Source organism: Etheostoma cragini, chromosome 9 (genome assembly GCF_013103735.1).
Source record: "Etheostoma cragini isolate CJK2018 chromosome 9, CSU_Ecrag_1.0, whole genome shotgun sequence".
Taxonomy (NCBI): Eukaryota; Metazoa; Chordata; class Actinopteri; order Perciformes; family Percidae; genus Etheostoma; species Etheostoma cragini.
Genome location: NC_048415.1, coordinates 23,947,536 through 23,971,668, shown reverse-complemented (window position 1 = coordinate 23,971,668; position 24,133 = coordinate 23,947,536). Strand labels below are relative to the sequence as shown.

Here is a 24,133-nt window from a genome sequence, read left to right as displayed (position 1 = left end):
CAGTTGAGGTGGTTCGGGCATCTGGTAAGGATGCCTCCTGGGCGCCTCCCTAGGGAGGTGTTCCTGGCACGTCCAGCTGGGAGGAGGCCTCGGGGAAGACCCAGGACTAGGTGGAGGGTTTACGTCTCCAATCTGGCCTGGGAATGCCTCGGGATCCCCCAGTCGAAGCTGGTTGATGTGGCTTGGGAAAGAGAAGATTGGGGTCCCCTGCTGGAGCTGCTGCCCCCGCAACCCGATACCGGATAAGCAGATGAAGATGGACAGATGGACTCTATTGCTATGTAATTAATTGTATAAGGGGTAGAGAAGCCAAAAGTGGCATATCCCCCGATGGAGTCAAGATACTGGTGCTGGTGAAAGAGCCTGAAAACTGGATGGAAGTACAGGAGGTTTCCTGGTTTATTTTGACGGTCTTGCTTTCTGTCTTGTCTTACTTCCTGTCTTGTATTTTTCCCGTCTGTGTGATTGTCTCATGTGTTCCACTTGTTCCCCAGCCCTAGTGTCCCCCGTCTGCTCGTTACCTGGTGGATTTGGTCTCTGTGTTCCTCTTGTCTTGTGTCAGATTGTTTTAGTGTTTTCGTGTGCCAGTTTCAGTCGGGATGCTGTTTTTTTGTCCTTGGATTTTCTTTCTTCTGTACTTCCTGTTTTTGGATTACCGTTGTTGCTCAGGTTCCCTATTCTGTTGTCCGCTACTTTCTGGAAGAAGTTTTGCCCGCTGTACTCAGGACTCCATTTGAGTCCACTTTGTTTTATTGGTCAAATAAATCCTCTAGCTCAACTTTCGCCTGCTTCTGGGTCCTCATATTCCCCTAAACCGTAACATACTTTAGCATGCTAACATGCTAAATCACTTAGACAAACATGGTAAACATAATACCTGCTGAACATCAACATGCTAGCCTTATTGTTAGCATGCTTATGTTCTCAAACCATTGCTCGCTGATTGATATTTTCCATAAAATCTGACAGTGATAGCTTTGTTTGACCGTCGTCTGTGTTTTTTTTTCTAGATTGCACTTTGCCATTTCTTCTTCAACATCATGGGGATCTTACTGTGGTATCCGATCCCCCTCACGCGGCTGCCAATCAGGTTGGCCAGAGGGCTGGGGAACCATACGGCTAAGTACCGCTGGTTTGCCGCCTTCTACCTCGTCCTGTGCTTCTTGGTTTTACCTCTGTCTGTATTCGGCCTTTCGCTGGCTGGCTGGCAAGTCCTGGTCGGCGTCGCCGTGCCCATTGTCGCGTTGGCCCTCTTTGTGATCATTGTCAACGTGATGCAGTCTCGCTGCCCCCGCTACTTGCCAAAGGTCCTCCGTGACTGGGACTTTTTGCCGCGGCCCCTGCACTCCATGGCGCCCTGGGACAAGATGGTGACCAAGGTCTTTGGCTGCTGTAGCAAACACTGCTGCAAGTGCTGCAAGTGCTGCAGGGAAAAGGACGGCGAAAAGATTCAGAGCCAGAAGAGTCTGGAGATGTACGACAACCCAGCCATGTCAAGAGATGAGGATACAACGGAGACTGTTAGAGCAACACATCTTTAATATTACCAAGTAATAAATGGGTATTGTGAGGCTATGCGCAATGCAATAATGTATTTATAACACACCTCTCGGGTTGTGGTGTGTTGATGATTACCCTACGTTGGTTTATATGCTAAGCCCTGTAGTAAATACCACCATGCAGAGATATGAACACCCGGGTTGCGATGTTTTATTGTTCAGACTCACTATCTGCTAAGACTTAATTATGGGTGGTTCCGAATGTTATGACTTGTTTTTATATTTTCATTGTATGTGTAAGAGATTGTTGACTTTGAATAAGCATTTCAAAATACATTTTTTGCTTCAGTATTTAAGACTATAATATTTGTAAATTAAAGAAATTCCTATTTTTAAAGCACAGTTTTGTCAATTTTTGACTTTTTAATAGACTACGTCTGTTCAGAACCTACTGTTTGGCCTGTATTGCTGCTCGGACAAATCACGAATCACCAGTCTGGACAGTGCTGAGCCCCGATCCAGGAGACTGTCAGGGGCACTGTCACATGTAAGTGGAGTGCAGCTGTGAGTCACTCATGCGTCACTTTGCAACAACTAGCATACAAGATGCTAACGAGAGACTTTTGTAATGTCAACACAGGAAAACTGGACCTACTTGGTATCTACTTACTAATAGATAGATAACACAGGATTGACTGATATGTCATTTTAATTAGTCTCGGAGGAAGGTCTGGTTTATTGGCATTTATCTGAACCAATCCCGATCATCTTAGACAGAGCTAAGACTCAATGATGGTGTCACTACAAAATAGCCTCGGGGAGGAAGTTGTTTTGGTGGAACATGTGTACGTTCAGAAGTAGTTTTACTCGTCAACAGAGAACGTCAACAGATAGTCTAGCTAGCTGTCTGGATTTACCCTGCAGAGACCTGAGGACCAGGTAACCATAGTCCTCAGATAGGACAGATAGTCTAGCTAGCTGTCTGGATTTACCCTGCAGAGATCTGAGGAACAGGTAACCATAGTCCTCAGATTGGACAGATAGTCTAGCTATCTGTCTGGATTTACCCTGCAGAGATCTGAGGACCAGGTAACCATAGTCCTCATTAATCCACCAGAGGTTAGAACGCCAGCACAGAGACAGAAGACTGGGACGGAGGTTAGAAGGCCAGCACAGAGACAGAGGACGGGGACGGAGGTTAGAACGCCAGCACAGAGACAGAGGACGGGGACGGAGGTTAGAACGCCAACACAGAGACAGAGGACGGGGACGGAGGTTAGAACGCCAACACAGAGACAGAGGACGGGGACGGACAATCAATTTAATCAAATAGTTTGATATTCAATGCAGACATTTCTGCTTATTGTGTTTCACATGAAGGAAGGTCCACTGGTTTCCTGTAGGTGTGATGGGAGAAAATAAAAAAATAAAAAGACTATTGTTTTCATATCTGACTTGCCTTTATACAGTAAGTTTGTGACTTCGGACTATAACATTGATCAAAGTTTACCTACTGTATAATAAAAAAAAAAAGTCCATAGATTTTCTAATACTGTGTATGCAGTTTGGAGTTGTGGTTGAGGGTACAAATATTCCTGGGTAATACGGCCAATACGCTGCATGTACTGTTTTAGGCCTACTGTCCATCTGACCAGAGTCCAATCAAAGTATCCCCCCCCCCCCCCCCCCCCCCCCCCCCCCCCCCCCCCCCCCCCCCCCCCCCCCCCATTGCCCACGCTGCTGTACCTGGACACTGTTGTTCCTGGAGCCCTGGTGGACTCCATGTACAGGCCACTCAAGTCAAAGGGAGGCTGTAACCACATCATTTGTTTTAATTATTACTTAATTATCACAATCAGTCATTTATCAGAACAGTGGACCATGCTGACATAGTTATGTAATTGATTAAAGACAATGTTGAAAGACTTTCCGCTGTATACTGCAGCTTTGATTGCATTGTTTCCATGCCAAGTGATTTATTAGACAACTCTCAGTGATAAGACTTTTAAGAATTCAAAACATTTGTATTATCTTAATATTCTGTTATTACATACACCCATTTTGCAGTATTGATGAAAAGCCTGTGCTTTTGTCACACAGCATATTAAACAGGAGATCATTTAGTGAGTGCATTGTTGAATTTTCAAAGATTTGTTCAAAATCTGCTTAATTCTGTGTCTGCACATTCCGTGTGGCCCTTATTATAACCCATGTGAAATTCTGGTATGAAAATTTGTTTTCTGTTATCAAAGTGTTAGAGTTGGAGTTCATGTTTCATGTTTAACCCAGTTTTATCTTCAGCTCTTGTGAAATTTGCCATATTTCTACTTCAACCACAGATATGTTTCAGGTAGGCAAAGACTTTGAGAGAGAATTGTGGAGAACTTTTTATGCAATGATAAAATACAATACTGAGAGTAAACATAAATATTGAGCCACGTCACAAAGCAAATACTGTAAACCTGTATGAATATGAAACAAACCGTGCCTCACATTTCACCATCTGTCACAATGTTTCATCTAAAAACTTGTATCCACAAAACCTGTCAGCATTTTGCAAATATACAATTGTTTCTGCAGTGGCGGAAGAAGTATTCAGATCCTTTACTTAAAGTGTTCATCTTATGCTTTTTGGCTGTTCCCCTTTCCTTTATTGTGTTATATATCATTTGTTATGCATGTTACAGGTTTACAAAGTGAAAAAGCCCAAAGTCCCCCCCCCCAAAGTAACTTACCTTCTCCAACAGACACCACTGTTCACAACCTGCTCCAAACACTGTTGTAGTCCAGCCTTTACTTCTGTGACCAACGTGCTTGCCTAGCTGCTAGCGTGCGCGCTAGTAGGATCGGAGGCCCGAAGAGTTCAGATCCTTGTGTTGCATGTCCAGGACAGTGGTTCTCAAACTGTTTTCAATAATGTACCCCTGGGAAGTAATCTCTGTGCCAAGTACCCCCTGACCAGCGCAAAGCATTTTTGGGAAAAAAAAGCTTGTATAAAGCGGTACATTACAGCGCCTTAAGTATGGAATACTACTTTGTTAACATTTAAATAACTTAACACTCTAAAAGGTCTTGGTTGGGATTGATCTGCCTCTCTTCCGGGATCAGACTCGGCTTCGAACATGTATGGCTAAGCCGTAGCCATGGTTACTTATCAGGGCCCACCTTACATTGCTTCTGACTGGCTAGTAGTCCTTACCTGGCAACTGAGCATGTTTCCCAACAAAGATAGAACAGAAGTGAAATGTCTCACTCTGTAGCCAAAACAGAGAGCTCAACACACAGTGGAAAAAGAGGAGCTGCAGGAATGTGTGGTACCAAAATATGGTGTTTTTTTTCAAATAAACCATGTAAACCTGTTCTGATATAACATCTAAATACAATTGCGAACCTGAAAATGGGCATAATATGAGCAGTTTAAGTAAAAGTAATCACATCTAACAACCTCTGTATGAGTAGCTTTGTAATAATTAGGACAACATTAGGACCATTCACGTTGATTTAAGACCCCTCCACTGGCCAGTCCTGCATCACACTATCCGGTTCTAATTCACAATAATTATCAACTCGCTCTACATTTTCCTTTACTGCAGTTTTGGCGCTTGTTTGACATTGTTGGCATATATGAGTCTTTCTTTCTCTTTTTGCAGGGTGGCCCTCAGAGAAGTTGAGATTGACACTCATGCCCTAAAGGGTGATTTTTGCGTCATTATCTGAAGCTGATAGTAACTGACCGAGTGTCCGCATTTGACGAGTTGGAGAGCGGGGCTCATCAGCGGTGGAGCAAACGACTCGGACTCAGACATCGTCAGCAAGGAACCCCTGTATGAACAGCCGTGAAATAAGAGGGACAATGGAGAGTCATTATTATTATTGCACATAGAACCCCTTCAGGATGATCAAGACCCCTTCGCTTGGCAGTCCTGCATAGCTCTGTCTGGGTTCTAATTTTCGATAATTACCGGCTTGTTCTACATTATCCTTTAATTATTAAATAGGCTGTTTTATAAAACTATGTCTACAATTAACAGTGTTCGTGATCAAATGAGTAGTGCCAGGGAACGCTCAACCAATCATTAACAGCGCTGCCAAATGCATGCTGATGAACAATAAACCAGATATATGACCACGTAATAAAGGCCCTGTATGCTCACACAGGAGTTTCCATTAATTAACGTCTGAGCAGACCTCTGCTGTTGGAATTACATGAGGTCACCCAACCTCATAAACCGATTGATGAAGAATGATAAAGATGTTAATGGTCACAGTGAAAGTCAGCGAACACGTCTGAAAGATGAGTGGGTTTGTTACATTTACATTCATGTCAATGCACAGGCTCAAGTGTCTTTAAAGGTCCCATATGGGAACTATAAGGTGGGTGACGCTCACGACACTAATAGACACATCGCCAGCAGTCTGTTGGGACATCGACTTAACCTGATAGTTAACGGTAGCACAGGTGGTTTTACAGCAGCAGGCAGGCTGTGTTATTACTGGCTGCTGACGGGTGAAGGTCCACGGCAGCAAACCATTAAGTGAGGACACACGGCCATTGTGTGTAAACCCAATCACATCTTCATTCTCAAGATTCTTGCAGCTGGAATGTGGTAAAGTCTGCAGTGGCTTTATTTTCAACTCATGCCTATGTTATTTAGGCCTTTTTTAGGTAGACAATTTGACACATCATAGCAGGCAAAGCACGGTTTTATTAATAATGACTGTTTTCATTTAGCCATTTGAGCTCCGCCGTGTTTGTTGAGGTCAGAGTCATTTATTAGGACAGTGGACAAGGCCAACACAGACAATGTTGAAAGACTTCCCGCTGTTTACTGCAGCTTTGATTGCATTGTTTTCATGCCAAGTGATTTTTTAGATATCATTGATAAAACTTTTAAGAATTTGACACGTTTGTGATGTATAAATATTTAGCTATCACATTCGCACAATTAGCAGCAGTGATGAGCAGCCTGTGCTTTTTCAAATTAGATGGCGAGTTTTGGAGTTACTTGGGGGCGCAGAGCTTAAAGCGCATTCAAAATGTCATGACTCCGGCATCGTGACTCTGTGTAGCCGGTGTTTTGTTCTGCTCTTACCTAAAATCTGAGTTTCCTGAATGCATCCCTGATAATTCTCAAACTACACACACCTGCTGTCATCTGCAATCTGCACACCTGGTCCTGATTAACACCTCTGCTCCATAAAAGCCACGACCTGACATCCAGCCCCTGCTGGATTGCTAGCTTAACCAAGTCATTTAGCTCTCGTCTCTGGTTTTCTAAGTCTGTTGCTGTCTTGTCTCGGTTTGCCTGCCGCTAACCTTCCTCCTGTTTCTCTGTCTGCAGTGTCACCTGGATGGAAACCCAACCTAGCCTGGCCGACTCCTTCACAGTTACATTCCCGGATCTGCACTAATCCTCCAGCCTTCCTATTCCACACACTGTCCCCCATCTGGACATACCCGTTGCATTAAAATTACAAATTAATACCACCTTAATTAATAATACTTAATTAATTAATAATTCCAACTTATCTTGTCCTGGTCTGCTTCTGGGTTCCAGTACTAAACAAATCATGACACAAAAGGAGTTGTTTTTGCATCCAAACATTTCTAAAAATTCTTCAACTTGGAACTACATGATTTAGGGAAAAATATAAATTACAATTTTTTTTTAGCTTAGATTCGATATCACAATTCTCTGATACCACGATTTTTTGACCATGACAAAACAATCAATTTGGTAGTACCAAACATAGATTTAGTTTGGGCACCTAGAGCACATTGGGCATCACCACAAGCCTGTAGAGATAGAGGCTTCAATGAAGAGACAGGAGACCATTGGTGCGCTTCAGAACCTATTTCATACAGTCTATGCTTAAAACTCACAGAAGAAAATAGTAGCGTTTGAGATGCGGTCAGCTCGTAAAATTTCTGGCTACAACATCCTCGCTGGTGCTTGGTTGGGACATTTCGCTCGAGTTCTCTTGAGTCTCTGCCATGGACATCTTGGTACCAGGCTTCATACGTCTGGTAATTCCTTGCTTGGTTTATGCTTATATGTTTATTCATGTTTTTTGGAACAATGACAAGACAGAATGAAAACAAGCCAAACTAAAATAGGAGTAACGAGGCTATTTTTAAAATGTAAGGAACAGAAAGTACAAATAATTGCGTAAAAATGTAAGAAGTAGAAGTAAAAAAGTCTGCTGGAAATATTTACTCCAGTAAAGTATAGATACCCAACATTTTGACCTGCGACCGTTTCCCAACGTCGTATTAGAGGATAGGAAGAAACAACCCATGTAGTTGTATGCTTTGGAGGACTTGTGTCTCTAAAACAAGCAACCAACCCAACAACAGAGCTACAAAATCCTTCCTTCGCCAAACCCTGCAGGTGCAATGTCTGCAGACTCGCACAATTATCAAGAATACTGAAGCAACTATGAGACCAACATCTGAACACACACACCAGCTCTGCAGTGGTACAACTGGTAAATAATGCCGTCCAAGAATAACTCCTACAGACTGGTCACTTCCCCCACTTACTTTTCTATTATTTCAAGTTAAGTGAACAGCAGTACACACTGCACATAGCCTGTTGCAATAGAAGCATATCAACCTTTATTAAACGTGGGCAAAAAAACACCTTTTTCCCTTTCTGTGACAAAGTGTGACTTACTTTTGGCAACGTGGGTGGTGACATGTTTTCCCCTGCAGGCTCCAGATGCACTTAGTTTGAGCGCAGTACATTCAGTTCTCGTATTAGCTGCTGACATTTTTAGGCTAAGTGGTACTCTGAACTTGAGACATTCAGTCGGGTTTGTGGTTCTGTATCATTTAAAAATGTTGACACTGTGTGAAAAAAAGAGCGTTTTCTGCAGGGCACCAGAAACCCTGATAGCATTCCTGAGGCATTTCCTATTGTGCTATTGTTCACTCACTCACAGTCCATTCAAATGTAAGATCTACACACATATTTCACATTTAAGAAATGGATCCCTGTTCCCAGTAGGCAGCCTCCCCCCTCCAGGGGCCCCGCCTTCTGGTCGGCCCGGGCTAACAGCCTGTTGCTGGCTGCCCAAGGGCTCCCATTGGACAATAATGCAGTGACATCTATTATCATACCCGTGTGTGTGTGTGTGTGTGTGTGTGTGTGTGTGTGTGTGTTTTGTGCATAGTACTGTGTCAGTTCCAATTCCATACAGGCATTGTTCTTAAATTTGTCCAAATAAATCCCTCTATTTTGCAAAACTGTTCACATGAAACAATCTTAAAAAAATGTCCACAATGCCTGACACACATTGTGTAAAAAAATTTAATAAAAACACAACACAACACAAATTATCAAACCAAAGTTAAATGTCATCACATTTCACATGTCCCTCACCCTGTGCTCAAATTGGAGAACACAAACACTGTATTGTTAGATTTACTTTATCAAGTCAAGAATTGAGTTATGTTTGATATACTGTAATTTAATATTATTAAGGTTGCAATAACTGCCCTATGTACAACCAACATGACTTTATTAGGCAATACCAACATTATGTGGTCGACTTGGATTTAACAAATAGATCAGTGTCCAGCTAACTTAACTGAACAATAGAAATTCTCCTTCGACCTACTGAGAATTGAATATTCTAATAGTTGTTAGTTGGAGAAAGAAGGAGTGTGTCTGCTCCACCTTTGTGGACTCAGAGAAGTAAAAGTTAATATATCCTAACTGTCTGTGATAGGGGAAATCAATAAATAAGAAGTTACAAAATATAAAATCTAAGAGTCATTTATTATATCGACCTCTTTAAGAATTTGACAGTACTTCATCGTAATGTATTCTGTGTTTTTCTAGTCTTGATGACTACTCAAAGCACCTTTACATAGTATAGGAGCCTTTCACCAGCCACATCGCGGAGGCGGCCCTACGAGATGCACTTTGACACACTTGGACACGGGGCTGCAGGGCTAGGAATCGCAACCACCGACATTCAGATTGGTAGATGACCACTCTACTACCTGAGCCACAGCCACACCTGTGCATTGTTTACAAGTTCAAAAACAGTTCTTGTGCATTTCACCTTGGCAAGTTAAAGGCTGGTAAAAAGGCTGTGTGACAAGTGTGTGATTTTAAAAATCCACCTGGCACGATGGCTGGTTGCACAAAAAAGTTAACTTCAGGCCCTGAACATTAACAATATGCAATCCCTCTATTTTACTATTGCGTCTCTGAAGTTCTAGCTAATGTGAGATGGGTGGTCTGCAGGTGGATACAATCCCTAATTAACTAAATGACAAAATGTTTCAGCCATGGTAGACCTTGTGCATTGCTTGCGCAAGATGGGGGATGTCTCTGCAGGAGCTGCAAAGCCTTACGGAGGAATGTGCATGTGTAGTTAATGTATAAAACCACAGACTACTACAACTTCAAGTGTCAGGTCATGGGCAGCCATGTGTGTTGTTTCTGTGACAGTGGACACTTACCCTCGTGAAAAGGCACTCGTTGAGAACCGTGTAGGAGTTTGAAGGGAATCTCATTGGGTGGCTGGATTCAATTGCATGTTACAGCTGCCATTAGAGAAGAAGTGAAATTAAATAAGATGCTCATAGACAGTATCATCTCTAACTCTTTAACTAACACCTATTGTTCATTAACTAAAATTGCACTTGTAAAAAGATCAGTAGTACTGACATGATTGTGTGTTTTTGTGACATGTGTGTACATGCTGAAGCCATAAATAGCCATAAATAAATATATAAATGAAATATGTAGTTTTTTTTTGTATTCACACAACTTGTCTATCGGCCCATGTTATTTAAATACCGCAGAGGGTTCAGTGAGTGTAACGCAACTGAAAAAAATAAACACTGTAAAAAGCTGTAAATCAATTGAGAGATTCTGTCAACGTGTGATAATGCTGGTCAACGTGTCTGTTAACCCTGAACCAACCAAGGCCACAGCAACGCATTATCAACCCAATGGAAATCACGACATTCCACTACGTCACATAAAACCACTTGACTCATTTCTCTAAGGCTTTTACTGTATGCAACGTGAATCCATGGAAAGAAAGTTTATCAGTATCAGATTGTCCATGATGAGGAGCCAATGTGCAGATCTTGGTGGTGATATGGGTCTAGTTTTTCACAATTAAGGATCACTGGATTTTGATCCATAAAGTATCAAACTGACTTAAAGCTTTAGTGCGTAACTTTTGGATATTATTGAACGTCTGTTACATTCAAACATTGCCAACTGAGTTACTACAAAGCTAATTAAGACTATCAGCGCCACACAACTCTCTGGATTTCTCAGTGTGACTGTATTCACAAGATTGTGGCCTTCGGTGACTTGCAGAAACTCGAGTGAAGATAATGACCTCTTCTGAAGTGTTCATCATGTTTTTTCAACCCCCCGTGTCCTCCTTGGCTATTAGCGACTGCAGCGAAGAGGGAGTGGGTAAGGGTTGTATCATGGGGACGCGCCGACAGTGTTGTTGTCATTACTTGGAATTCTTCATGGGGAAGACCATGTCTTAGTATGCACTATGTCTTTAACTCAGAATCATAACAGAATGTTTTATGGACAGTAAATCAATATAATGTAGCAATAAATTATCAGAATAATGTCAATAAGTAACAGCAAGTGTGAGATCAGGTATCCCGGTACAGCATGTGTAGAGCATTTACGACCACAGCAACTTAACATTAGCTAACTTACAGTGTTTAGTCATGTCGCTATGGTAACTATGAAGCAACCGCTAGCAGCTGGTTAGCTTGGCTTAGCGCAAAGACTTGAACAAGGGGGAAACAGCTAGCGCGGCTCAGCCCAAAGGCAACAAAAATGTACCTACCAGCATGACTAAAGCTTGCTTATTGACAGGCTAGGCTAGCTAGCTTTTAATGCTAACCAGCTGTAGCAGTAGACTGGTGTGAATTCTTATCTAACTCTAGGGAAGACTGCAACAGTTTCCCGAATTGACGACCAATTCCTTTTTAACAAAGCTGCCTATATTGTTTTTATTTCTACATACCTTAAACATTTTAGTGCTTGAAATTTTATTGGATACTTCTCATAGAGATGGGATATCAGCCACAGCATACATTGTGTTAAAATGTGTCTAAAATGTAAGCAATGTCATTTTTAGTATTGCCATTTAGCAATGACAATGCTTAAAATACTACCACATAAACTGCGGAAAAAAACATCTAACAGGACTGCACTTCACATGAAGCAGTGTGCTATGCCATGATTTGGAGACCTGTCCCTTTGCAGAGAGAGACACATGACATAAAGGACAGAGATAGAAGGAAAAAAGGAGATCATTATTACATCCGCAAATTATATACAGACTTCAGTCTTAACTGAAGGAGCTCTGCATGGTGCTGTTTACGCTGTAAACTCCATATTTAACTAATGACAGCTCTGTGAATGCCAGGCAACAACACTTACTGCTATAAAGTGCACATCATCACAACTGTCACCACGCTGTAAATAACCGTTAGGACACCGTTAGTAACACCGTCTATTCCTCGTATTTGTTGGCGGCAATAGAAGCTAAATCCCTTAAAAGATTTTGCCCATTGTTGTTATGAATGCAGTAACAATAGACTAGAGAGCAGCTGTACTTACACCCCAGCAAGGGCTCAGGCGTGTTTGAGGTGTCTTCCATTTGATGCCTGGCCCTGCAGTCCCATGCCTCGGCCACAGTGTGTAAATGTGTGTGAATGGTTCCTGGACTACGTAAAAACGCTTTGAGGAGTTGTTGAGACTAGAAAAGCGCTACATAAGAACAGTCCATTTACATAGCGATGGCTGAAGCTGATATTGTCTAAAGTCTGTTATTTATCGACCAGGAGCACCTGCCCAGACTAAATCAATAACTTTTTAAAATTCCATTGCTCTGGCCTTGGTGCCCCTGCATGTTGTTGTTGCATGTCCACTCTCCTTTGAGACACCTATCACCAAGTCTATGATAAGACCACGGACTTAATAGCTGACCTATTAGAACACTGCTTTAATCAATCAATTAAACAAACATTTCATTTTTATTTTGTCTTGTGAAATGTAATCCCATCATCTCCTTCAACTTGTCCTTCAACATCCATCAATGAGGCTGTGGATGAGCTGTTATGCTTTTGAATGTGTCCATCAGTTTTAACAGTGCTATTTCTGAAATCAATTTTTCACAAGATAAATGACAATAATCAAAACATATTAAGAGCAGCAACCCTACAACCATATAAACTGCAGGACGGACTCAGCACTAATTAAATTAACTGCATGGTAAGTATTTTATTTTCCATATAAACAAATAAAGCAATGGAAAAATGGTTGCTGCGGGAACATTATCACCACGCTGATAAAGCAGCCTACTTACACTCTAATCAGCACTTCCCTCCTTCCTGTCTCATAACTTAAAATGAGTCACAGAAACATAATGTGTCACATGAACAGTGCTGTAACTCATCCTCTAAATGTATGCTCTTACATTATGTCTGAGGATTTTGCTGTGGCTACTGGATCACTGTGCTGGACGTTGTATGTCATAAGAGATGATAGAGGAGTGTGGTCCAGGAAGCACACAGGCACACGCCCGACAGAGTCACGGCCAAATCGCAGGTCTGCCGGAGCCGCTGCCCGCCATTCAGTATGGTAAGCCATGGATTCCCTGTTGCTCTGTAGGTTCCTCCCGTGATGCCATCTTCCTCTCTATTCACACCATCTTGACTGACAGGCGATGTCCTCGCCCTCAGTGCAAACCCTCGGCCACTGGGAACCCTGTGTTCTGTGTTAATTTGCAGATGTGGTGGATGACAGGAGGTAAGCTTCATGGCAAACAAACTTAATTAAACAGATGATGTTTGAGTCACAGCAAAACAAAATATGGGGAAATGGCGCCATCTTGTGGCACATGTGCAAGTGGAGGCCGAATCCATCAGACACAATCCCTTACCGAGACAACTCTGCAGCGGCACAATCACAATAATGACGACGATGGAAAGAAGAGATGCATATGCCTATAGAGAAATAAAAAGAAGAATTTAAATAAATAATCACATTTTTGTTCTCAAAATAGCAATCTATAGTGTCTTTAATGTCTTAGTCATGATGAAAGTCCAGTTATTATTTTTCAACTATTTGAATAATTAAAGGTAGATTACAATATCAAAGGAGGATAACAAACTGTAGGAGTGCAGCTTGAGGTGGGTTTAATTTTTCTCTTACAACATACAGTACAGTACGCCTGGATTGCCTTATGCCTACCAGGAGGAGCAGTGCACGGTTCTGAGTCATTCTCCTCAAGGCTTTTTCAATCTGGACTCTGAGCAGTGCTAGAGAACAGGGCGTTAGTGCTCCTTCTTCCTCAGTCTCCACACACCTTAGGAGATAAAACAATGGAAACTGTGTAACACATAACAGGCACATCAAGCCTTCATATCTGTGTTAAAATAACAATAGAAGCACATCATTGAAATGATAAGAACGAGGTCAATTAGTGACTGCGGTAACTGCAAGAGCAGAAGTTGGAGCCCAACATCTAGATGTGTTTAAGAGAAAAAGAGCAGCAGCTCCACAGCTCGTGAAGATGTCGCAGTATAAAGAGCGACAATGGGAGAGATTAGAGGGGGGTTGTATGGTTGGTTAGGTGGAGGGGTCAAACAGTACAGGACTTTCCCCCAGCAATTAGCATTTTATAACCCCACCCACTATCATTTCCCAAACCCAACTGTCCCGTTCTTCTTTTCCTAACTCCAACTGTTCCGCTATTGTCCTGCGTGTCACGTGAACGCACCTTTTATAAGCCCACCCACCATCTTTCGCTAAACCTAACTGTGTAAAAAGTAACGGCAATAGTCCCGACCCAGCGCGTTTAGATAAAGCGCATTTAGATCGGGCGCTAAAGAGGACTTTTAGTGCCGATTACAACGCCAAATTTTACGCGATGGGAGTTAGAATGGGTTGTATACTACAGGTACCACTACTACGGGATCACCCAAAACATGTTCATCCATTGACATTAGTAATTTTTGTGTAAGTCACCTGTTTAAGATCTTCACCACGATGTCCTGCACATCCCGATGTGAGACGTTAAACAAGCCACGGATGCTCAATGGAAGAACGTGGCCTTGTTGTGCCAAAACCACCAAGTTGAACATTCCCTGTGAGTTTGTGTGAAATTAAAATCATATCAGGGGCTGGTGGGTTATTCAAAAAAGTCTCTAAATAACAATGCTGTATAATACTGTTTGTTGTTTTTATTGCGGTGTGCCTGAGCCTGTGAAGGTTTAATTAGGTTTATCATAAAGTGATGAGATTACAGCCCAAGTAAATCTGTCACCTGAGGACTTCCTGCTAGAGCGGCTCTGCCATACATCGACATGGCCCGATCAACCAAGGAGGATGAGGCTTCTCGCTTGCTGGAGGAAGAGTAGTAGTAGTGGTCTCCCATTTTCAGCAGCGCTATAAAAGGAGATAAATCCTTGATGTTTATTGAGCAGATTGACAGATAGAGGTTAAAGCAAAATGAAATGAGAGGAACTTACCGGATGGATGGGGATCATAGTTTAATACAGAGAAGTTATGATATCTCCACTGACAATCATAACTGAGATTCAGTTCCTGCAGGGTGAAAAAAAGAGATGAGCAATGATGAAGGTTGTGTTATCAACAGCTGACAATTTCCCTCCGGCTTAGTTTTCTTCTTTTTAGTTTGTGACTGGGATTATGTGCGGTTTGTCCGTCAGCTACCTTCAGAACTACAATTATGAGACATTGATTTTTAGAAATGTGCTGAAAATCAGATAAAAGGAATAGTCTTTGTTTTGCTTAGGAGATTCACAAAGGGTTAAAAACCAGAGAAACAGCATTCATTTACCTGGCACAGGTGTGCAGCATTGCTCTGGGCCAAACCCAGACCTGTTTCAGCCGCCAAAACATACTTCACAAATGCCTCCTGCCTGTTGGAGACAAAATAAAACAAATGTAAAGACGCAGAGATAAATGGTAAAGCCCAGAGAAAATGAATAAATGAGCACAATTGAAAAGTAATTGCAATGAATGACCCAACCTGGAGCCCTGGAGGTGGGCCTGGAGAGCAGCTTTCACCATAAATCCAAGGTGTCCGTTCTGTTCACAGACCTTTTTTAGCATTCTGCACGGAAGGTAACAGATGGATGATGAACTATTGAATATCATATTCTCCACATAAACGGATAATATTTTAACATAATCTAAAAAAAGATTCTGATTTGTTGAGGTCATTCTAAAAAAAAAAAAAAGCCTCCACAGCTGCAGCAGGATTGTCTTTAAATTCCTAATATACCAGAGGAACAATGAGTTTCTCCGTGCCAGACAATAATGCAGTGACAGTGGACTCTTATTTTTAGATATGCAAATACCGGGCTCTGCCCTTGAATTAGCCACTGTCATTGAAATTAGATGCCACTGAGCTGCGGGCTACAGCGCAACAGCCCATAACAAAGCTTTCTTCACCAAGCTAATGAAAGCCTCTTACATCACAGCCCTCTCCACATCTCGAGACAGCCCTTCCAGGTTTCCTGTTGAAAGGTACCAAGCTGCCTCCACCGAGGCAGCTACATGACCGAGCCGAGACGCATTCAGAAACTGCAGGAACGCAGCCGTCTGGGGATCAGAGAAGAACTACATCACTCGTCGATTGTACCAGATTAGCGACAGTGGTGGAATGTAACATTTCAGTACTGTACTTGAGTTTAAATTTGAGGTACTTGAACTTACATGTCACTTTCTACTTCTACTCCACTAAATTTCAGAGAGAAAATACTCACTACTTTGAGTTTTAGTTACTAGGTTACTAGGAATTTTTTGCACAGAAAAAACATGTAGTTTATTTAATACGCTGTTTTATTATAAACTAAACTAACCAACAATATACAGGCCAACAAGCCCAGCTCGAATGATTTAACACTGTTTTGATCGTTTACAGCTTCTAAAATGTGATGAGAATTATTACTTTAAGTACATTTTCCTTCTGCTTCTTAAATACTCTTAAGTAGTATTTTCAATGCAGGCCTGTTACTTGTAACAGAGGGTTTTTACAGTGTTGTATAACTTTTACATAAGTAAAGGATCTGAATACATCTACTGATCAGCAATGAAACTAAATTTTGACAAAATGTGGGACTCTGACCTCATTTCTCCAAGGTTTGTCCGGGTTTTTCCCGCTGAGATGATAAATTCCGAGGTTAAACATGCCATCATCGCTCCCATTTAGTGCTGCTTGCGAAAAGTATTTCACTGCGTTTTTGTGGTCGTGCAGTCTGATCCCATAGTACCAGCCAAGACCATTCAGGGCGTTAATTGAGCCCTAAAGCAAGGAAACAGACAATGGTAAAGAGAGGACACATACAACACACAGATCGATTACTAGAAGTACACACGTACCATCGCTGCAGCTTTCTTCAGCAGCTTTAAAGCTCGGGTGTAGTTTCGTTTCACTCCCAGGCCCTGGAGGAATTGTCATCAATCCGTGGATCAATAAGTGTCAAATCACAGACGCAAACACAAAATATCCAGTGTTCAATTTAATTGTAAAATGGGTTAGGTCTATATGGTCTTGCAGAACCTTCATCAGTTGGATGGAGTAGTCATACATCGCTGAAGGATCCTTCATCTGCATAGCACTTCTTTCAAACCACTTCACCGCACTCGCTATGTCTTTGGAAACTCCTTGTTGTCCCCAGTAAAGCATTGTTCCCAGGCGTTTCTAAAGATAACAATACGTTTTTATTGGCTTGTTTTGAACATTGGACTATGCCTACTGATCATACTGGGGGAATAAAAGTAACTCAAACATACCTGAGATTCTATGTCCCCTTTCTCTGCTTTGTATTTCAGATACCGGAAGACGTCACTTGTCTCATGCGTGAGGCTGTTTAAATCCTCTTGATTGCTTAGATAGATGTGTTCAACTGTGTGTTGCTTTAGAAAAGACAAACGAAACATTAATATAGTAAAATATTAGTACAGCTACTATTACAAATAATACTGTTACAATTCTCTTAGTAGTTTTAATACAACCACTGCTGTAAAACGGTGGTCATAGTTAGTGAACTACTGTAGCTGAGGTGGGCTTCCTCCACAGTGTTGCGGAGGAAGGTCTGGCTAGTCCACACAACATTCCAGTCAGATTTGATTGGCAGTAGTGGCAACACAAGCATCAGCCCCACGACATTCATCAGTTTGATCCTGATCGGTGCTAAGAAGTGCCTCATATCCCTTTTTTTAAACTGAGCTCCGCCCACTCCAAACCAGTCCGCAAAGCTCAGAAACAACGGCACAGATATCGCTCATTTGTAATAAATGAAACCTTTCTAGCTTTGTCAGATCATTATATAGTCATTGCGTATGATAAGAAGCTGATAGAGAAAATAGGTTTTCGTGGCCTTTAATTAGGATTGACCCAGGTGGAATGTTGTACTCTCAGCGACTCAGAAAGTTTTCAAGTTGGTCAAAATGCAGCAGCTACAATTTTGGTAAATAAACTCCACCATAATTGTTTTCTCAGTGGATTGGCTGTCTATTCAAACTGGAGCAGACGGTAAAGCCTTCCTGATGTCTTTATGAACCTCTATTTATGTACTGCATCCTATTTAAATATTCCAAGAATAAACAGGAAATCAGTCTGAAGTAGTTTTCTCATTGCGGGCTCCTATCTTTGTATTGGTCTTCATTTTATTCATCAGGGCAGCTAGCTCATTCACATTATTTAATTAAGATTTAAGATCCTCCTATTCTCCTTGGCTGCACCAACAAAGGCACTATTAATCATATTTAGAAGTCCCTTTTGTAATACTCCTGTCATGTACTTGTACAAGTGTACAGTATGTGTTTGAATGGTTGGTTGATTTGTTTGTGAATGTTGATGTCTACTTGTTTGAATTACTTGGATTAATAATTTATTATGCCTATGTCTGTTCATACTGTTCTACTGTGAATTTGTGTATCTATTTTCAACATCTGATACAGGGTTTGATGTTATTATGCATTGATCGTTATGTTCACTTTTCAAAAACTCACTTTCTTGCCGAGAATTAAAAGAAAAGATTGATACCATACTTACGTATGTGACTACTGACGCCTTTAAATCTCACTTATTAACATGCTGCATCTCGTTTGTTTAATCCAGAAACAAAACCAAAATGCAAAAATGACAATTTGTTGTTTTGATGTGACAGACTTTTACTTGCCTGTGTGCAGTAAATACCTTCAAATACTGTTTCAAGAATTTATGCTAAGCTAAGATAGCCACCCCCTTGCTCTAGTTTAATAAAATTGTAAAATTGTAAATTGTTTGTTTTACTGTAGCCATAATAAATTTATTGACCTCACTGCCAGTGTTCTCAGTTTCTATTTTTTTTGTGACAGTTTGATCTGATGATGGGTCTAGATGTAAAGTTAGAGGATTGCCCAAGTTGTTACAGTTCCTCCTGTAGGGATCAAGAATGTCTGTCCAAACTTTCATATTAATCATCCGGTAGTGGGTAATGCTAGCATTAATTATTAAAAATGTAATTTATTTAAACATACCTTATTTTCATGTATCCTGAAACTATCAATGTAGCTCTGTGCCCCTGCATTGGAATAGTAACTGTAAGCCATGTCCAAGTCTTTTAGAAACCCATCAATTCCTTGTGTGTGCTTGTACCCAGCATGCATCAGGGCAAAACGATTATCCCCCGATGCGCCAATCAAACTATAGACATGACCCTGAAACACACAGGCGTCAATATTATCAGTCATTGTTACAGAAGTGATGTAACATGATAAAGTGGCAATTAAGGTTAAAAGAAAGCAGTGACTCTACCAGCTGATGATCGACTGAGGGGCCCAGGCCCGAGAGGTGGATGGTAGCCAACAACAGGGACGCTTTGTGATTTCCAAAGCAGGAAGATACTTGAAGCAGAGCCATTGATTTGAATGTGGTTTTACTCCGTGCCTGATCCACAGTAAACATTGAACCAACTGCCTGCTCAAACAAAGTACTCCCGAGGTCCTTCATGCCCAAAGATCCTACAGAAAACGATACAGAAAATTGTCATGATCTGTGAATAATGAGGTGATAAGTATAACTTGTGTGGTGAAATAGCACAACAGTCTATGACACCTGTTCTGAATTCCTCCTCTTTTGTTTGCAAGAAATGAAAAAGTGTGCTGTATTTAAGTTGTTTTTCCCAGCTCCATGTTTGGATGCAGATTTTCTCTCCCGACTGAGCCCACAGGCTTATGAAGTGAGAGGTAAAGGCATCTGAAATAAAACATAAAAGCAACCTGTCACCTTTTTGTCTTCCCATACTGAATTTGTGTGATGCTGTTGCATTGACACCCAGTATATGAGATCTGTGTAAAGTGAATCTCTGTGGAATGGCTGCAACGCTGCTTTAAAGGACCTGTGTTGATTGGTGACGGGACGTGACTCGCAGTTACTTCTTGGAGAAAAGCTCGTGTAAATGCTTTCATTTCCCGACACTGCTGATGGGTCCTTTCCAGCTGCTGTAATGTTGACTTGGGGTGAAGTTGGTTTTTAACCTGTGACATGTATAATTGCAGAGTAATTTAACACAGGAATGAAATAACAAAACAGGGAATTACCGATCATCAGAAAACAGGCACTTTACCTCTTCGGTTCCTAAACGATAGTACCTGGTAGGCCCAAAATACCCATGGATGCCTGGCATGTACCTACTTCCTCCAATCACAAAGTATCCATCAGTGTCATCATAACGGACACTGTCCTGAAATCTGTAAATATAACAATATAACAAGCTCCTATGATCATTATGTAAATGAGTCATGCCTGCTTTACTGCAGTAACAGGACAAACAGTGATTTGTGAGGGAACCAGTAGGGTTCAATATATCAATGTATTAAAAAGTATATATATATATATATATATATATAAATACTGATGATTTTTTTTTTATTACAAATGTAAATGTTTTGTGAAAGCACAAATAGTCAACCCAACAATATCGCTGCAACATTGATATCAAGGTATTTATTCTAAACTATTGTGATATTTAATTGTTTTTTTCCTTATAGCCTAGCTCTAGGCAACAAATGTCTTTTAAATTTAAAATATGGAAAAAATTGACATAAAGCTTCTTTAAATCCGTAACCCGTCTTACTCATATTCATATCTGCGGGTTTCATCATCCCACGTTGCATCCAGCAGCACCTGAAAGTCGATCATAATAATACATGAGCTCAAAACACAGAAGAGAAAAAAAAAACTACTCAGCTGTGACCGATTCCAAAATTGCAGTACACAATGCAATCGCCTGGAGTTTCCCAGCTGGAAAGGAAACATATTTCAGGATCTAACAGCTGTTCCAAAAAGAATTCAACAACACCACAAAGCAGAACCCAACAGAAGAGAAGGGAAGACTACACAACGTTGCCCCAAGCTGTATTTTATTATCCCCCCACCCAGAGGCACACACTGAGGTTTTATACCTTGGAGTCCTGTATGTAACAGTCCAATCTAATCCATTTCCACCGGGGCAGCACTACACTGGTTCGGAAAGCTTTATCTTCTCCTGTTGTCACACGTGCCTGAAATATGACGTCCCCTACACAGGAGATATGACAGTCATATATTTCACCACAGGAGATCCAAAGCTTTTTATTAATACATAACACAGTCTGTTCCAAAGTGTCACAAAACACACACCATCACTCACAATCGTCTCATGATACCTCAACCTAATCCCCTGTCACCGCTGTGACCCACCTGTGTCTGTAAGCTGCATCAGAGCCGAGTCATATACATTTTTCCTATCAACGTGATGGATGATCCCACAGAGCTTCTTGTGACACCATTTTAGTAGGTAGATCCACACGGATAATGTGACGCTGAAAACCAAAGCGATTACACATGATTTAACAAATCATTTCTTCAACCGCCGAAGCGTGAGGTTGAGTTTAAACCGTTTGGGCTATCTGCTAAAGATGATTGACCTGACCTCGCTGTCTTGCGTTGACCGTAAATAAAAAGCTGACACGCTCTGATAAAGAGGCTTCGTTAAGCCTGTAAAGTCATTTGTAATGACAGTGAAGTAAAACTAAAAACGGAGTGTGTTAAAACAGCTGACAGGATTGAAAAGGTTACAACTGCTGACCTGTGGCCTCTCTATCTGCTGACAAGCGGCATTATGAACTGAGGCAATATGTGGTGGCTCATTTGGTTTTATTGCACACTTGTATAGGGTTTAACATCTAAAAATAATTCTGCTATTGTTAATTATTTGATACAATATTTGGAGACCCTGCAGGAGATGTTTTCCATGCTGTGTAGCTGAACTTCATACAGAATAAGCTCCAAGTAAAGTGACCTAAATGAGAAGTGAGTGTGTGAAGTCCAACCTGGGCTGTGTCACAGCACGAAGACGGGCGCTCTCCAAGGCTCTGTCAATAAAAGGCTGGAACCTGCGCACCACTCCAAAAGCCTCACTGGGACTTGCCAGGGGGAACTTCAGCATATCGATTACCTCTATGCACAAGTAAAACAGCAGATTACATCCTGAAACACTATTTACATTTTCATTAAAAGTTTTGGTAATAAAGCTTTAAAGGATCTGACCTGACTCATGTGGACAATGACGAATTCTGTTTCTGGTCATCTGCCACATCAGTTGAGCAGACCATGAAGGGCACTCAGCGGGAGGTTTAGTTGGACGCTCTGAGAGTGGCTCTATCTGTAGCACTTTATAAATCCTCAACATGGAGCACTGGTATGTCCCGGGTTCCCTGCCATCGTTAAGATGGCCTAACCAAGCACGAACTGTCACATTCTGAGGGTCTAAGACGTGCCTGTTGAAAAGGTCTCGTTGATATAAAATGGATGGAGGCAGTCTGAGCGGCACCTGTTGGATCCTGTAGACTCGGGGTGTGCTGCTAAACCATTTCCTCCTGAAGACCACTGAATCTGTCTCCCCTGTAGACACCACCACTTCCACTGCGAGCTGACACGGCCTCGAGCAAAGATGGCGCACACGGACCACTGAGCCATCTACCACTTTGTCAGGGGCCGAGTCAAATCCTATGAAATTGTCAGGCGGGCTCTCACCAGTCTGGGATAAAGAGGTTGAAATGGCTTGTCCCTGGGTGATATGAAAATAAAGCGATGTAAAGACCAACAGGCCAGCATGCAGTCTTTTTCACTTAAACAAGTGTCCAGAAGACAATTCCATGACATTTACTTCAACCTGCATTAACTGATACTTTTGGCCACTCGAGGCAGTGGAAACATGCTGTGAACACAACATTGACATTATCAATGAGCCCTATTCACTCCCATGCATTTGGTGAGTGTTCCTAATGGGCTCATCGCCTTTTGAATTGATATTTACTTGTTAGTTAGATTAGATTAGATTAGATTCAACTTCAATGTCATTACACTGGTACAAGGCAACAAAATGCAGTTTAGGTCTAACCAGAAGTGCAATAGCAGTAGGTGCAGGATATACAATGGTTCTTTATAGTTCTATAAATATAGAAATGAATACTAATATAAACAGAATTTTTACGGATAGATTTGTCCTATGAATATAATATATAGATAACTAGTATTGTTGGTTTCTTATTTAGACATCCGGCAGTTAGGAAGCAACATTAGCATTCATTTGGTGTTGTGTTTGTGGTCATCTGGCAAATGCAAGTTTATTAGCTCTGTGTTCTTGTTAATATATCTGATATATCTAATATATCTTTAGCAGCTTAATGCTCCACTTTGTTAACCAGCTGGTCTCAACCAGCTAGTGTAAAGTGGGTTTCAGTGCTTTTACTCTGGAACATTTCACATTCAACAATTCATTTCAGGGTTATTAGAGTAAAGTTCAATAGAGTTCTTACCATTATAATAGCAGCAGTGACGACATATCCACAGAAGATTGAGTGCAACACATTCATTTTGATTTTTTGGTTGAATTAAAGATAAAAACAAACATTATTCGACAAATGAAGTTAGTAAAATATTGTTGGCCGTCAGTTGTTGGCACCTGGAAGAGTACTTTCTAAACAGGTGGCAGTTTTGGGAGCATTCATCCTGTGTGAGGCAGCAATACCTGATATACTGGTGTTGCAAGTACAGCAGTTTGCATGAATTGCTTTTTAAAGGGCTACAGGCTTGGCTAAATTGGCTCTGCTGCGCAACCAAAATGTTGTATGATGCATTTCATTCCTGATTCTATAAGGGAACTTTTTATGGGAGTAATGCATCAAAGCTCAGAGTCTAACTTAATTTGATGCGTTCGAGCTGAAGCCTTGCCCTTACGCTGCGTCCTCTTTGGCCTATTCCCACACAAGACTTTGAAGAAATCTGATCTGAAAAACAACCTGATACAGCCGCCAAAATTAATTACCCATGGGCAACTGACTTTTTATGCTTCAAAGTGAAAGGGAATGAGGCATTAGTAACTGTTGCTGTTGGGTTGTTTTAGATGACCAGATGAATGATGTCTTGTTATCTATATAAGTGTGACTACTGCTAAGAATCTACCATCTACAACTCTAGATGGCATACAAACTTTTGTCAGGCAGTTGACATTCATTTTTTGATTGGACTTAATAAGAAAGGGGTATTTTTGTATTTCTTCTCAA

General features: G+C 41.3%; 2 protein-coding genes and 1 long non-coding RNA gene across 4 annotated transcripts in view; 2 read left to right on the top strand and 1 right to left on the bottom strand.

The window, feature by feature from the left end:
• Positions 1-1,845, top strand: part of slc34a2b (solute carrier family 34 member 2b) — an 8,637-nt gene extending 6,792 nt beyond the window's left edge. For both annotated transcript variants that reach the window (XM_034880793.1, XM_034880794.1), the window contains exon 13: positions 1,011-1,845. In XM_034880793.1, coding sequence (XP_034736684.1) covers positions 1,011-1,541 — 531 coding nt within the window. In that variant the 3' untranslated portion in view covers positions 1,542-1,845. The remainder of the gene's footprint in view (positions 1-1,010) is intronic.
• A 2,887-nt stretch (positions 1,846-4,732) lies between these two features.
• On the top strand, positions 4,733-23,575 carry LOC117950124. The gene is made up of 3 exons (XR_004657818.1): positions 4,733-4,920; positions 5,549-5,550; positions 23,563-23,575. It is a non-coding gene; the product is annotated as an uncharacterized LOC117950124 (long non-coding RNA).
• On the bottom strand, positions 12,770-24,100 carry LOC117950075 (protein sel-1 homolog 3). The gene is made up of 24 exons (XM_034880773.1): positions 23,387-24,100; positions 22,116-22,635; positions 21,899-22,025; positions 21,267-21,388; positions 20,990-21,105; positions 20,662-20,711; positions 20,152-20,275; positions 19,924-20,062; positions 19,641-19,781; positions 19,341-19,546; positions 19,064-19,243; positions 17,333-17,455; positions 17,100-17,240; positions 16,919-16,981; positions 16,665-16,841; positions 16,011-16,138; positions 15,564-15,647; positions 15,372-15,453; positions 15,040-15,115; positions 14,835-14,956; positions 14,537-14,655; positions 13,760-13,874; positions 13,449-13,512; positions 12,770-13,280 (listed from the first exon to the last, which is right to left on the bottom strand). Exons 1-24 carry the CDS (start codon positions 23,441-23,443, stop codon positions 13,039-13,041), a joined length of 3,318 nt encoding a protein of 1,105 aa, XP_034736664.1. The 5' UTR covers positions 23,444-24,100; the 3' UTR covers positions 12,770-13,038.
• Between the last annotated feature and the right edge of the window lie 33 nt (positions 24,101-24,133).